The sequence below is a fragment of the Erithacus rubecula genome (genome assembly GCF_903797595.1).
Source record: "Erithacus rubecula genome assembly, chromosome: 2".
Lineage (NCBI taxonomy): Eukaryota > Metazoa > Chordata > Aves > Passeriformes > Muscicapidae > Erithacus > Erithacus rubecula.
Window position 1 is genome coordinate 52971122 of NC_136685.1, and position 16715 is coordinate 52987836.

Below are 16715 nucleotides of genomic sequence, written 5' to 3' on the forward strand. Positions count from 1 at the left end.
GGGAGGCTGTAAGTATGACAATCTTAACAAGCTAATAAAGAACTTTATAGACAAAAAGCATGTTTAAGTTTTTCTCATGAGGCTTTGTCCTTCAGCCATTCGAATGTGTATTAATTCATCTTTTCTTTTTAACAGTTGACTCAGAAGGAATCGTTAAAAACCTAACAGTGAGTAAATATTCTCATAACTTTTACTCATAGCTACTCTTAATAAGAATCTGAAGAAAAAACACAGTTTGTAAAAAAATGAGACTGTGGTGCCAGTTTAAATAGTGTACTGACTTCAGTACACCATGAAAATTTTGAAAGTTGTTCAAATATGATGCCCATTGATTTGCCATAGAGGATCTCAGTTCAGAGAAATATTTTTGTACTTCACTTTGAAAGAGATGTGGCTAACTTCAGGGGTAGAAAGTAGGGTATATCTTCATGATAGAAGAGAATACAGCACAGAAATGCTTTATACAATAGGCATCTGTTAGCACTGGAACACAAGTTCTGCACTCAGAATAGGCTAAAGTAACTTTTGCACACAACATATAATGAAATTGTAGAGCACATTGCCACAAGGTATTGTAGAGGCTGGAAACATAAGTGTGTGGGATGGATTTTATACATATTGATGCAGCACAACCCTGCAAGGTCTTGCTTGATCCACAAGGAACATCTGACTTAGGAAGTCCCTGAAGCCTAGAATAAACTAAGCAGGTACAAGAAAGAAACTTCATTCAATACTTGGCTTGTTTGTGCACACCTTCTCTAAGTGTCTGATTCTGGAAATTTTGGAGATCTGATTTGAAACAGAGTACTAGGCAAGGTGGGCCTTTGGCATCAGGCAGTGTGATTCTCTTAGGATCTTTTGGCACATCACTGACATAGCTGCAGTGCTTTTATGTGTGCTGCACCACGACAGGTCCCGTACTGGTAGTGCTTGGACCCAAGCCATGTTGAATGGATGCAGCACTTGAGGACAGGTCCAAGCTTGCCTGTATCTCCCATTTGGGTATACTTTGGCAGTTCTGAAGGATACAAACAAAGTGCAGAACAGAGTGCAAAGCAAAGGAAGACCAAACCTATTTCTTTTACTGAAAGGTGACATGATAGCTTGATGTGCATGGTGCTTTCCTTATACTTTTTTAGATAGATAACTCTTGCCTTTTTATTTTTTTGTTTGGTTCTTTGTTTTTGGTAGTGTTCAAGATACACATTAATACATGTGGGATGAATGTGCTGGGCAAATTAAAAAACTTGTAGGACAGTTGTCTTTTTGTATTTCTTTCCTTTTACAGTTTACAGTGGGTTAAGCATTTAAACTGCTTGCTCTCAGTGTGCTGTTATAACTTCCCCTTCTTTTCTTCATTGCCAGTTTGTTTCTATTCTATGGCTTGTCCTGGGCTAATCAGTAGACAGGTGCTGTGGTACATTTAACAAAAATGCTTGTCCAGATCCTGGGCTCCCAAATGGATCTGTTTTGGATAAATCACCACTAGAGGTCTTCCTGTAACCTGCAAAACATGTGGGAGTAGGATCAACAGCTGGAAATTGCTGAAGGAGCTTTCTCAGTGCAACATCCCCTACCTCACTGTGTGATGTGGAGTCTGTCACATCAAAGAGCATTGGTATGAGGGGAATATCACAATTTGCACGTTCTCAAACTCAGCTGAAATTGAGTAATAGTTAAAGAGATGTGGCATCTTGTGCATTATGGGAATAGCCTGGTATCAGGATGTGTCCTCTTTTTCATGAACGGTTGATGTATTTTATCCCTGTTAAGTTATTAGAATGAGGGATGTTTGCAGAGAAGGGAGTTGTGTGTTGTATATTAATTGCTAGTAAATAAACATAAGTCATATGCTGATTTCCTCTATTTTTCCTTTTAGTTAGACCTCTTCTTCTGGGCTAGCAAACAGATTGAATCCTTATTTTTCTTTGATGACTACTGAGGCACAGTTACTCTCATGTCACATGTTAAAGTTTGTATCCTGTGCAGAGCATATGATTCTAGTATTTAGAGGTGAAGATGTCAGATGAGACTCCAAGCATGGTATAGTTTGCACAGCCTGTGTGGTAAAACAGGTCCACTTCTGCTGCCTACCCAGCTTCCTGACAGCTCTTCCCTTAGCATTTTAGATATTCTGGGTTATCCCAGTGCTGGATTCCTGATCAGGAGCAACACTTCTGAAACTTTGCCATGATGCTTGCAGCCAGCTGGAATGGTTTCTAATGGCCATATATAGTTAAGTGTTTGCAGTATGTCACATGGTTATCATTAGGCTGACAATTCCAAGCTCTTCTGTGGCATGCCTGTTAATGCAGCAGTTATATGAGCATATATGAAGTTATATGAACATATGAAATGGGTGATTTTTTGAAACTGAGTGGAACTCGTGACTGGACTGTTTCCTCTTGCACAGTGCAGAAGATCCCCTCAGCACTTCAAGCCCTACCTGACCCCTGACTTGCCCAAACGGTTCCACTATGCTAACAATGCACGCATTGATAAAGTTCATCTTTTGGTGGATCGACAGTGGCTGGCTGTGAGGTAGCACCTTTTGTGTGATTGTTATGCTATTTTCTTCACCCCACTCTCATCTCTTTTATTTCCTTCACAGATGCTTCATTTCCTGTTTGGCTTTAGGCTTGTTGCATTTCCCTGTTTGTTACAGTTAAAATCATACCATGCATAAAAAGGAAACATGCTTGTTTTGTAAACAAATAATTGTTCGGGTCATAGAAAAAGAAATGTGCACTGGAAAAATCTTATAATCACCCTATTTTAAGCTGTGTTCAAGTGTTCTTGAGCCTCTGAAAGTGGTGCAAATATTCTTGGACACTTGACAACTGTGCATTGAATTGGTATGGGGTGACTATTTTTCCATGTGCCTTAGCAATGGGTGGATAAAAATGAATGTTAGTCACTATGTCAGAGTATTTTGTTGTGTTATTCTAATAACCCATCTCCACATTACCCACATCTCTTCACCCTTCAGAATCCATTATAAAAATGTCTTTTAAGGCAAAATGCCTTGTGGTCTTATTTATATTATTGCACAGAGGCTAACAGCAGAGTTCTCCCATTTTAAGTTTTCTGTTAAAATGCCAAAGAATATAACTAGGAATTCATCCAAAACAGATTACACTTGTTGTGCAACCTATAGCTTGGTAAAGGCCTCAGTTCAAAAATAGCCATTTTCTTCAAATTGCTTTGAAAATATTGTTTCACTGTACACTCATAGCCAGCTAAGATAATTTATTGCTTGTCCATAACAGTTTCTGTTAAAGGAGAAAGAGGTCTTCATAGAAATTAACACTATGATGAACCATAAGTTCTGCAATATGATGGCAGAGTCAGTTCACAAGGAATGGTCGAGTCTGTGAGCCAGAATAACTGTTACTAAGTGCTTCTATTTTTGTCATTTTTATTTACACTCTGTGATGGTTTCTCCTTAGAGATGAAAGTTACACATTTTGTGGTGGAGGTGACCATGGCTATAATAATGAATTTAAAAGTATGGAGGTAAGATTATTTCTATTCTATTCTATTCTTGCACTTCTTTATATACCAAATCATGATGAGTCAGGTAAATCACCAGAATACAGAACAATGATAGTTTTTACAGTGTGCTTTTTCTTTTCTGGCAACAAGACATGTAAACTGTTAACACATACTAGATCCAAATATTTGTGTTCTTTTCATGGATATGTGTACAAGGCATGTTTGCTTGGGGTCCTGCAGTAAAAACAGTCTGGGCTTATCTTACCTGCTTGGAGACAGGTAGATTACAGTAAACCAAGTCTACCATGCTTAGCTTGAGAAAACTGAATTCTTTTGTTCTTTCATTCTTCCACTGAGACTGAAAAATCTCCATAGGCTCTGGGAGTTCATCTGAGTATCTGAAAGCCTGTATGCTGAAATAAACTGAATGTCATTGTCTCTGCTTATCTTACAAGAGTTAATCATATCACCAGAACAGAAATATTAATTAAATATACTGTATGCTAGTATAGCCTGTGTTGCAATTCCATCTCATTTTCACTTCTGGTTACAGTGAAAATATTTTGAGGTCTTGAGCTTTTGGTTTTTCATGTATTTTCTGTGATGTGAACCTTTAACTAAGGTCAAGCATGCCACTCTAAGTCCTATATTCTGTGCCTAAGAATCAGATCCTTCCAGATCTTTACAACTATGTTAAAACCAAATGTCAGTGATCAGAATTATGCTAAATGTTGGTATGGAAAGAAAAGGTAAATTCTGGTTGCCATGGAAATCTTTATAATAGATAACCTTACAGAGGTGCCGCATCTTCCTTGCTTCTATTTTTTTTTTTTTTAATTTTTTTTTGGTAAGAAAGGAGCAAAATGTCATCTTTCTATAATAAATTGAAAATTCCTTTTTTGTTATAGACACATAATATTATTGTAGAACAGATCATTGTCCTGTTAGTCATGCTTCCTGTATCTCCTGGCAGGCAGCTCAGGAGGCTCATAAAGGAGTAGAAACCCTGTGAGACTGTCATAGTACCAGTGTTCTGCAACAAGGCTTGCAGGCTCCAGAAGAGCTGCCCAGCACTGCATTGTGCCATTGGTGGTGGTACAGATTTCAGGTCTCTGCTGAGCTTGGAATGGGCCTCTGCAGTTTCCTGCTTTAACCATGGCCATACACTCTTAAGTGAACTAAATACTTTAGAGTGCAATGGGTACTACAAAAACGCCCCAAAACCAAGTAAGATTAATTACATAGTTTAAAATACCTGCTAAATGAATTTTTGCTTTGCATTTTTCTTCAAATTATGTGCAATGGCAGAAGTTTGCCTTCCTTACCAGAAAAATCCTGTGTTTTTAACTTCTGTGACTATGAAAAGACTATATTTTGTTCCACTGACCCAGTTTTCATAAAATGCAATTGAATTGGTTTTAACTTTGGATTCCTTTAGATAACACATTTTTTTTATTATTGCTATTACAATCTAGGCTATATTCTTAGCATATGGCCCAAACTTTAAGGAGAAAACAGAAGTGGATGCTTTTGAAAACATTGAGGTTTACAACCTTATGTGTGGTGAGTAGAAATAATCCAGTACTTCAGGTGATAAACTTCTAGTATTTTCAAATACCTGAATTGTAAGAACTAAAAGAAGCATAGCTAAAAATTGAGTGAGTTCATTCTAGACCAAAACACTGAAGCCATGCTCTTAGGCCTTCTTTACACTGTTGAGTTCTAGCAGAGCAGAATTAGGAAGCACGTGCCTCAGAAAATATGGATTAAAGCATCACACAAAAATACAGTTGGCTAGTAGGTTTCACAATGTGATGTACTTGCAATAACATTTATACTTTGCACTAAACTGTCTAATCTTTTCAATGTTATGACAATGTATAAAACTATACCAGCAGTACTCAAATCTATGGCTGCTAAATCTTGATGCAGTGGAAGATTGTAAAGAACCTTCAAACCTAGAAAATTGCAAGTTGGTGGGAGTAGTTACTGTAATAGTTTAAATAATGGAATAAACTATTTCTTCTACCTTCAAAAATGACTAAAAAATGAGTAGAATTGGAAAGAGAATAACTTTTTAAAATGCCATTTTAGTCTTAAAGTGTGTTTACAAATTCCAAATGTTTTGGCAGATTTGCTGGGTATAACACCAGCAGAAAACAATGGAACACATGGCAGCTTGAATCACCTTTTAAAGAAACCTTTTTACAATCCTTCACATCCAGAGGAAGTCTCATCTCCCTCTTCATGTCCAGTTTCCAGTTTGACCCCTGAAAATGACCTGGGATGCAAATGCATGCAAGTAAATAGGGGTTTCTGGCATCTTTTAATCATCTTTGTCAAGTGTGTTCTGCTTTCTTTGGTTTTTTTTCTAAACAATGGATCAATTTTGAATGATTCTCTCTATTTTTTACAGATTTCAAATGAGACAGAAGAAATGTCACTGAATGAGAGGTTAAATCTCACCACAGAAGAAAGTAAGTATAAAAAAATGAAAAAGGCAGCAGTATTTTTAAATCTACACCTGGTTTATACTTTATGTCATTTATTTCATTGGGAATTATGTTAATTACAATTGAAAGCGAAGTAGGTCAGAAGCTTTTTTTTTTTTTCATTTTTCCTTTGCATTTCTTTAAAAAATGCTAAGGCACTCTATTATAGCAACATGTATATATAGGAATAGGATCTGAACCCCATAAAAATTTTGGAAAAAAAACATACAGATTTCAATGCTCTTGGAGAAAATCTGAGCACTGTGAGGCTTTGTGACATAACCATTGTTCCTTACCCTGTATACAAAACTTTACCTTTCTCTTATCAAAAATTCCCATAGATACTTCGTCCTCCTTTTTTTTTAATTGGATTTCTGGAAATTTTGGGAAACATTGTAATGCCTCTTAGTCAAATAAGATGTAAATTTCACTCCACTGGCAAGATAAATTAAAAATATTTGCACTGGTATGAAATTTCAAAGAAACAAGAATTTGAAAATCTGATATTTTTTATTGATTTTTGTACATTAAACATAATATGAAAACTATTTTCTACACTTTTTATTCTACTTCCAAGCCTAAAGAACCCCATGACTAGGTTTACTGTTGAATCTACTTGCATTTGCTAAAGCTAATTAACAATTTTTCTCTGCTCTCTTAACCCCTTGTGCCATCCAAAATGTTATAGAAGAATAAATCAATAATTATTATTTAAATTTTAGTAAATAAGGCAAGCTCATCTCATTTGCCATATGGGAGACCCAAAGTTCTTCAGAAGGAAAATGTCTACTGCCTCCTTTCCCATCATCAGTATGTGAGTGAATACAGCTCTGATATCTGGATGCCACTGTGGACTGCATACACTGTGAATAAGCCTGTAGGTTATCAAATATCTGTACTAAATATGTCTTAAATATGAGATATAATGATGGGTTTGAAAATGTGGTCCATTCATCAGAAACCCTGTTCAAGGGCTGGTGGATGTCAAGTGACTTAAGCTCTTGTGTATGAAATAATTTAAATTTCAGGTATCTTAAAATATAGTTCTGAAAAGTGGAAATGACCATTAGTTAGGGACACAAAAGATACAGGAGAGTAAAGCTGCTGGTAAGCTGGTCCTATGAAGCCTGTTTTGTAAAAGGAATATGCTCTCAAGACAATTTTCCATCTTGCCTGTCAGTTCCTGTGGAAAAGCAGGCTGTGATTTCCCAAATCAGAAGTTTTAAGCTTTCCTATGAGTACTATGATCTTTTTCCTATTAAGTACCCTTTATGCAGCTCTACAAGACAGTTTGCACTAATGCATTTTTCTGTGTGTTCTTTGCTCTCTGTTGCATTATAAAATCTCTGAAAAATGTAATTGAAGTTGAATGAACCTCTGAGTATTCAAGGGTATGTAGATCCAGAATAAATTGTTTAAGTTTTCAGGGTCAGTAAACTAATGGACATTCATGAGCTTACTTGCCCTTATAGTTTGACCCTTTTTCTAAGTTGTCTTGAGGAAATAGTTTCTATGTTGATTCTTTTATCTAAAGAGGACTGTTATTGATGTCTCTGTGATTTATCATTTCATCAGCACAAATATGAGGATATTATTTTAATGGAATGTATGCTGCTAAAATGATAGAATTTCAGGAAGTTGCACTCCATACTTTCTACTGATTCTTCAGTATCTTGGTTGAAGGATCATAAATCCAATTCTAAGAAGGCTAAAAGTCATTTAAACAAATGTCCATTTTAACAAGGAGTGTTTATACTTAAACCTTGCTATGAAAGTGCATTTCCCAAATGAAAACTAGTTAATTATGGGCATATTTTTTGTCTGATTTTGCTTTAAAAAGACTAAAATGTCCCACCAGAGCTGCAGTCTTCTTGATAAAAAAAAGCACAAAAACCCAAATAACTTTTCAGATATTTTCCTTTGTTAAAAAAACAAATTCTCAGTTAGCAAAGAATCAAAGAATCATAGAAGGTTAAAGGGTTGGAATGGACCTTCAAGATCATTTAATCCCAACCCAGTCCTGCCATGGGCAGGAGCACCTCCCAGTAGACCAGACTGCTCAAGGCCTTATCTAACTTGGCTTTGAACACTGCCAAGGTTGGGGTATCCACAACCTACCCAGACAACCTGTTCCAGCATCTCACAACCCTCATATAAAAAAAGTCTTCCTAATATCTAATCTAAATTTCCCTCTTTCGATTTGTACCCATTACTTTTTGTCTTATCACTACAGTTCATGACAAAGAGTCCTTCTCTGGCTTTCCTGTATGTCCCCTGCAGAGACTGGAGATGTATAGAGAAAGATCTTGCTCAGCTTATCATCTAAACTAAGAGAAATACATATTTTGCAGGAGTTTTTTATAGCAGTTTGTGCAACATCGTGGGAAGCAGTGAATGACTGAGAATGAAGTATTGGAGGATATAGATCACAGCAGATTCTAATACAGTGATGTATGTTTTCTGTAGAAAGAATAGGAAATAATAGATTCCATCTGTGATAATGTCAGAGACACAACAGTGAAAGGCTCTGAGTGTAAGAGCTCCCTCACTGCACAGTAAGCTGATACTGTGATTTTTTATTACATATGCTAATTGAGAGAAATAGGCTTTGTAAATTATAACATCTGTGGAAGGTCAGAGGGATAGAGCCAATGTCTTTGTAAGATTTGCCTGCGATACTTAGCAATGACAGAAAGTTGCACTTTCTACAGAATTTTTGTTGTATCCTGTGTTAATTATGTTTGGATGCAGCCTGTGCAGTGCTTTACACAATTTTTAAGATGGGGTATATCTCATCACTATGTAGCTATTAAGAAGGGCTTAAATATTAAACTAGGCAATGCAGGCTGGGCTTTTGCTGGTTTTGTGTGATTTGAAAGTTTTGAAACTGGATGAATATCATATACTTGCAGATCTTAAATAAAAGATGTCAGCATTTTGGTTACTTAGTATTCTCAGGAATATGGAAAATTTAAGATTGAAGAATTTTTTTTTCTCAAGGTTTTATACTCAACTCCCAGGAAGGAAGGCACATTTTCTTGCACAAAGACAAGCACTCCTGAAGGGGGCTGAATTTGACTTAAGAGACCACAGCAGATGCATGAATTCTGTCATGTAATGCGAATAACTCATGCTTCTTTATGTTAATTACTGGCTCATCAAAAAGCAATAATCCACATCAAAAGACAATTCAAAATAAGCACAGCAAATTTTTAGTTTTGACTGCTTTTTTTAGGAGACATTGTTTTTCTTTGACCTGAAATGGAAGAAGCCAAATTGGTGATTAAGTTTTTTTTTTTTATTTGTTAGTTTTTTGTTTGTTTTTTTTGACACATGATCTGCTCAGGAGTCAAAGGAAGACTTTTGCCTTTAATATTTCATTCCATGTGGTATATATGTTTGCCATTAATATACAACCTGACCATAAGATGGCATCTACTTGAATTCTGATAAAAGTAACTGAAGAAATTAAATCAAGGAATACAAAGAGGCACAAGAGGAACATTCCAGTTCTTTATTTTTGCTTGGTTTTAATTGATCAAAACTGATTAAAAAATGTATTGAAAATCAACTTATTTAACTTCTGTTTATAAAGGTATAATGCAAGATATATTCCAGTCTTACCAAAATGAAAATAAGTTACACATAAATGAGAATTAATAAAAATTAAATACAAAAAGCATATTCAGATGATTTAATGTTATTGTAAAATTATGAAAAAATGTGTAGAAAAGGTTATAGAAAAAAAAGTGAAGATTATAGAAGGAATTATAGTAATCAGAATCCCTTTTGGCAAGATCTTAGCATGTTCTGGTGGAGTTAGTAAAGCCAGTAAAATGTGCTAAGTTTGCCATGGATTTCTTTATCTGTAACTCTTCAGCAGCACAGATTCTTACAGAGACTGCATCCTCAAATGCCAAGATGAGGTGACAGTGTCATTTTTGTGTACTAGCTGCTTTCCAGGAGGATGTGACATCAAGTTTGTGTTTCCAGAAATATGTAAAAGTGACGAATGAGTCAAATCTGTTTTTGCCTGAGGTATAACCTTATTTTGCTGCTACAATTTTACACGGTGCATACGGATTTCCCTGAATTACCTAAAAACAGGAGTAGAAGGAAAACACTACCCAGAAAACATTAGTGTCCATTACTTGCATTGACCTGATTCACTATGAAAATAGGAGAAGATTCAATGAAATCCATTCTAGAAAGTTAAAACCATACAAAGCATTGGCTTAGCCACAGCCGTGGGTGTAAGATTTTTTTTTTTCTTTTTCACAGGAAAACACATCTCCTCTTCCTCCCACTGTTTCAGACTGTCTGCGGCCTGATGTTAGAATCCCCGTTGCTTGGAGCCAAAATTGTTCTGACTACCCAGAAGGGCTGACCTTGACCCACAGTTTCCTCTATCCTCCCAGTGAGCATGGTTCTTTTTTTAGAGAGACCTTAGAAAGTCTTAATCAGCTGGATGTGGGTTTATGTTTAAACATATACCCAAACACCAAAACAAACTTCTTTGGATCAGCATGTTGGGCAGAAAAAGGCTTCCAGTGTTCACAGACTGACCAAAAGCAGGGCAGCTGTTGCTTGTATCTAAATATTTTTGGTTTAGAACATTTAAGCTTTTTTTAAAAATGAAACAACTAGAATGTGATGAAAACTGGTTGGAATGATTTGAAGTGTTGGAAGGAAAGGCTGTCCTTCTTCCTCTGCATTCATTTCCTGTTTTCAAATTTGATAATTATTATTTATTGAGTTGATTTATTGAACAAATTTGGAGATATGTTTGCAGTAGGCTCATGCACTCATGCTCAAATATAAAATGTAATTTAATTACATGTACCTACAATTTATAGTGACATGAATTAATTTGTATATATTCACTTATATTTTGGTCTTTTTATATAGACTACAATTCATCTGATCTTGAACAGTATGATGCCTTACTCACCAGCAATATTGTTCCCATGTATAAAGCTTTCAAAGGTAGGTTGCAGAATTTTAGTTAATTATGATTAATTTTCTATAATTATTGTTCTGGATTTGATAAAGTTATCACAAAAATTTAAAACATTAATGCATGGCCTGCTGTATATCCAGATGTTGTGAAAATAAATTTTAAACCTTTCAAAAGTAGATGTTTGAAAAGTTATAACACAATTATATGGGGTTTTTTTTCTTGGTATAGTTCCATTTGATTTCTCCTTTTCTCTGCTTACCTGTTTACTTTTGAATTTGTTCTTCATCCCTGCTGTCCTAACATGAAATGCTAACTATGAAACTCTCATAAAAATTTCCCTTGGGAAAATGCTCAAGGTGAATGAAAATGGCACTTCTTTATTCAAAATCTGATGAGAAGACCTCAACAATATTAGTATTACAATACTATTTCTAGAATAGATGTTTTTATTGTGCAAGTATGGTAAACTCTTCCCATTCTGCCTGACTAACATTTGTTTGTAATCATTGATAAGAAATTTTCTATAACTGCTTATGATCCTATTTTACTATTAAGCCTAGGCTCATCTTCTTAGAAAATGCATAAAAAGAGGAATTCTGTAAGGAAAAAATTGTCAAAAACCTGATTGCATAACTACCTTTCTAATATATTCAGACCTCATTTATTCATTCACTCATATGAAAAGCCAGAGATCCAGAAGACCTAAGTGTCTTTAATTTTCCAAGTAAATCACAGACTATGAAAAATCCAATTTTTCAAGGAAAACAACAAGAAGAGTCTATAAATCATAAATAACAGGTAAATCAATGATGCCCTCAACACCCCAAACTCATCAGGTTTTTTTGCCATGGCAGTTGTAAATATTTGAATAATCTCACTAGTTTATATCCTACAAATTGTATTATCTTGAATGACATCTGTGGGATAAGGCAAATTGTCTAGTGATGTTTGGTATGAGTTCTGGACAGTTAAACTAACACTCAGGTGGTGAGTATTCCTGTCATAAAACTATTGTGTCAGTTCCTGCTGTTTGTCACACTGCAGCTACAAGAAGATCAGCCAGGAATTAATGAACTCTTAGCTGTAGGTTTGTAGCTTCAGCTTTAGATCAAATCATGATACACTCCAGGAGTGCAATTTGCCTTGTAGGACTAGAATAGCATTTACAGCACCTCTTTCAATGACAAGTGGGAGTTTTTCCCTTCTGATGAATTCCAAATTTTGTGTAACAAAGGGTTGATTTTATGGGCAGTTTAGTTCTAAACTTCTTTTAATTATAGTGAAAATGCAAATATGCTGTTTTTCTTCAGTGGTCAAATTACTTTAAATGGATATTAATTTTGCTTTTGTTTTCTTTTTATGACAGACATATGGGACTATTTCCATGATGTGCTCCTTCAAAAGTATGCTAGAGAAAGGAATGGGGTGAATGTTGTCAGTGGACCAGTGTTTGATTACAATTACGATGGCCATTTTGATAGCCCTGATGAAATTAAGCAGTAAGTACATGGAAAAGTCAGAAGTCAAACTCTTTATGACTTCCACTTTGTTTCCACACAAACAAACATTTATTTAAAAAGACCAAGAAACAAGTGTCATTGATATTGCAGTATTCTCTTTATAATCTTACATCCACTATTACTCATACAACAGGAAATGCTCTTGCAAACAGATACAGTACCATAGAAGTTGAAGTAAAGAGTAGAAAAGCTGTGCAGTTACATGTGTATCTCTATACACATGCACAGCTACAGACTAGTAATTACTCTCCCGAGGTTATGCCTAGATTTTAGATTTTGGGCCTCTGCATCAGTACTACTGAAAGAATATATGATATTTAAACATGCAGAAGGCATGCATAAGCATAATTTTCTCACTTTCCTGTTGTGCTCACTCACTTGTTTATATTTTCTTCCTATTGTCTCAAACTGATGTATTTCATCAAGGTCAGATTTGTGTGTTTGCCTTCACTGAATCATGTAACTGGAAATGCAAAATGTAACATTCCTGAGAGGTACCTTTGCATAACTATGGCTTACACAGCTCACTGCAACATCTGATATATTTGCACATAAATTATAAAGACCAATTATTTATGCCAGTGAATATGGATAGGGGGAAATAAAAGCAGAATTAGAATAAGTTAGATTAGGGAAAACACCTTGTGAGAGTAAGAGTATTTATGGAGTAGAAAGGTGCTGGGAAATCTGCACAGCTGAATCTGTCACTGGAGATGTTTTATTCAGGCTAGACTTGACCACATCTGTTAAAAATGGGTTGGGAATGGGAAAATCAGCCTGCCACGTAGTAGGAGGGTGGAAGGGAGGAGAGACTCCAACTTCCTTCCAAGCAGAATGCTGTAATACCCAGCTGACCACATAATGCTGCCTCCAGTTTGGAATAAGCATGTTTTAATCAGCATGGTTAGGCAGTCATACAAAGCAGTATAATAATTTCAGTGCAAGTGTTTTGTTTAATGCTGAACCAAAACCCTTGGGAAACCTTCAGCTCCTTTTATACAAGAGTGACCATATTTACAGAATAGTCAGAAAAGGGCAGCAAAGACATTTTCAACTGAGTATCCTGAACTGGTTTCTACAGCACACAGCCACAAATCACTGTTCTGGCATTTCTCAATGAGAAGGAGTCTGAAGTTAATTTTCTCATCACTCTCCTCCAATTTTTGTGGTTGAAGTTCTTAGTATAATGAAGGGCCAATATGATGCTCTATTCTGACTCTTCCAGATGTAGAGATCTCTGGCTTTAGCAAAATGGAGTACTGACCATGTTAAGCAGTCCTGTTTCAGTGGGACTGCTTGTAGTGCACGAGTAATCCATGTATGTTTGGCTGTTCGTGAAATAAATGGTGAGGCTGTCTATTCCATCAGGTATTTTTTTCAATTACAAGAGGAACTTAAACCACATAGTATTGAAAGATATATGCTGAGATAAATTCTATAAATTTTTAATTGCATCAGTGATGTTAATACTTGATATCTCAATAAACGCCTTAATTAATGTTTGTTTTGTAGGTATGTAAACAATACAAAAATCCCTGTCCCAACCCATTACTTTGCAATTCTGACAAGCTGCAAGAACACATCCTATACTCCACTGAACTGTTCAGGGTCCTTGGATGCTTTGTCTTTTATCATTCCTCATCGACCTGACAACTCTGAAAGCTGTGCTGTAAGTATAATTCTACATTCCTGTGTGCCAATGAACTTCATGAACTGATTCCCACTGGAATCTAGTCATCCAGAGAATCTTTATCAGTCTGTGAAATTAACTGAACTGGGAGTGAGCTGAGAGTTAAAGCAATCACCAGAAGAGCAAGGAGCTCCAGGAGAGGTAGCTGGAAACTAATGAGCTGATAGGAAGCAAGGAAGAAGAAAAGAAGGTGAGATAAGAAGACTGGGAAATGCTGTCACCTGAGAAGGGCTGAGAACAGCAGCACAGGCAAGAGATATCTTTAAGGAAGACTGCAGGATCAACTTACTCCAGAGGTATCAGAGAACTTTGAGTGTTATTCCCTTCAGTTGGCTAGAAAATTCCTTCAGTTGCTTATTCCACCTCTATGGCATTTGGACGGTCCTGCAGTTATTTAATACTTGGATTAAGTAAAATCTCTGCTTACCACTAGCAGTGTAAATTTTATGCCTTGTAGCAAACAAAATACATTATCTGAGTTTAATATGTATTGTTGAGGCAGCTGTCTATTCCACAGACTCTGGGTTGCAGAAGGTTCCTAAACTCAGTGTATATATGTTGGACAAGTACAGCAGCACAGACTTGAACTGCTCCTCACAGACAGATTTTAGTTTATTTATAACTTTGAACTCATAACTCCAGACAGGTGCGAGCTTGCTCTACTTGGAAACAACTTCTGTGTCTCCCCATCCACAACTTCCCAGTGAGACCTTTTTAGCAGTTAAAGGTTGACTCATTATTAGAATGAATTAGTCGTTATACTTAAGAAATTGACTGTAATTTCTAAAGTTTAGCAATAAATCTCAAATATCTTTGCACTTTATATTCATCATGTTTGGCAGTAACATAAATGTAATTGTTCATTTGCATCAGAAGCAGATATTGTTAATGAAAAAGTAAATTACATCTGTTTGCTAAAAAACCCTTGTAGCAAACGAACAGAAAACAACATTTTTGGTTGATTACTGGTTGCATTTCCATTGTTTTCTCCATCTTACCAGCAACTGTTGTTGCTGTCCAGCAATCAAGACTGAGTTGCTGTAAGGACTTTTTGTGAGTTGTCAGGTGCCTATTGCTTGTCAGGCCTGAGCAGTGCAGCTCATTTGTACCATAACTAAAACCATCCTTACGTGTGTATTTGAAATGTGACTCATGCCTTTTGCAGTTAAAAGTCACAACTGCCATTTCAGCATAATTATTCTTCTCTGTCACTTTGGAAGAGGAGAGGTGGGTGGAAGAGAGAGCCACTTGATTCTGTTTAAATTAGATCCATAAGAGCAAGGCTGTAAGGATGCCTGGGAAAGCCTGGAAGAAGTTTTACCAACTGGAGGCCTTTAGTGTGTCAAACCAGGTCAAACGCTGGAAATTGCCTAACACTGCCCCCAAACAACAGAGGGCCTTTTACGTGTTTGAGCTTTGTTCTTGCTTGTTTTGACAGGAAAATAAATCACCTTCTGAATGGGTTGAAGAAAGAGTTCAGGCTCATGCTGCACGTGTTCGGGATGTGGAGTTGCTAACTGGGCTTGACTTTTACCAGGAGAGAAATGAATCCGTCTCTGAGATCTTGCGGCTAAAGACATTTTTGCCAATATTTGATTGAAAGTAACTGATTATCTTTGAAAAATGGATTAGTGCTTGGAAGAAAGAAAAATTGAGCGATTTCACTTATTTCCTTGCTTAAGTATGTGGGAATATTTTTCAAATTTGTGTTTTTCGGTCAAGTGTTTTGTGCTAATAAAATTTAAATAAAAATTATGCATAAAATTATCCACAGTGAATTAAATCATCATTGTTGTGTCAGGCTTTCAAAATATAGAATATATTTTATTATGTAAAAGACAATATATGATATGACTATAAAAATACATGACATATTATATGTGATATTATATATAGTAGTAGTAGTGGTAATGATTAAAAAGACATACAAAAGGAACATATTTTATACTACAGAGACACCAGAATCGTACATTGTATATAAAACACTTCTGCAATGGAGTTGAAAAATGAAACAGTTGGAGAGGAATGTGTGTGTTCTTTCCTTTGAGTTTATCAGACAGGCTATGGTTCTCTAACATAAGCACATCCTGAAATATTCTGCATTTCTCTTTCTCAGGTAAGTTATAGAGTATTAGAACCAAACCTCTAAACAAATATAGAAACTTGGCACTACCTCTATATAGTCTTTTTTCTGCAGCAAGGCAGAGTAACAGTGAAAGAAAGTAGGCAAGGAAAACAGCCTACCTTGCTCCAGAGAAGGCAGAGCAAGGAGAAGCTTAACTGATGTTTTTTCAGTAAGTGCTACTGTTTCCCTAACACCACACCCTGGCCCTGTGAGACTTGTCACCATATAAAACAAACCTTTTTTGTTCAGTTAATATTTATTATAGAGACTGCTGGCTTTTTGTCAGTACCTCCCTGAAGTACCTTCAAAGCTGAGTGCAGATATTGAAAGTGGCACAGAATATCCTTTACCTTGGACATCCTCCCTTAAGGGGAATAGTCATTGGATATATATAGAAAGGGCTGTTTTTAAAAATTACCTCCTGCACTGATCC

At 36.0% G+C, this 16715-nt stretch overlaps 1 protein-coding gene across 1 annotated transcript in view; it reads left to right on the forward strand.

The window, feature by feature from the left end:
* ENPP3 (ectonucleotide pyrophosphatase/phosphodiesterase 3) overlaps positions 1-15791 on the forward strand; it is a 34110-nt gene extending 18319 nt beyond the window's left edge. The window contains exons 14-25 of the mRNA XM_079325163.1: positions 136-167; positions 2414-2541; positions 3450-3516; positions 4971-5058; positions 5628-5797; positions 5912-5972; positions 6710-6864; positions 10269-10404; positions 10896-10973; positions 12314-12446; positions 13980-14136; positions 15596-15791. Coding sequence (XP_079181289.1) covers positions 136-167; positions 2414-2541; positions 3450-3516; positions 4971-5058; positions 5628-5797; positions 5912-5972; positions 6710-6864; positions 10269-10404; positions 10896-10973; positions 12314-12446; positions 13980-14136; positions 15596-15757 — 1367 coding nt within the window. The 3' untranslated portion in view covers positions 15758-15791. The remainder of the gene's footprint in view (positions 1-135; positions 168-2413; positions 2542-3449; positions 3517-4970; positions 5059-5627; positions 5798-5911; positions 5973-6709; positions 6865-10268; positions 10405-10895; positions 10974-12313; positions 12447-13979; positions 14137-15595) is intronic.
* The last annotated feature ends 924 nt before the right edge of the window (positions 15792-16715 follow it).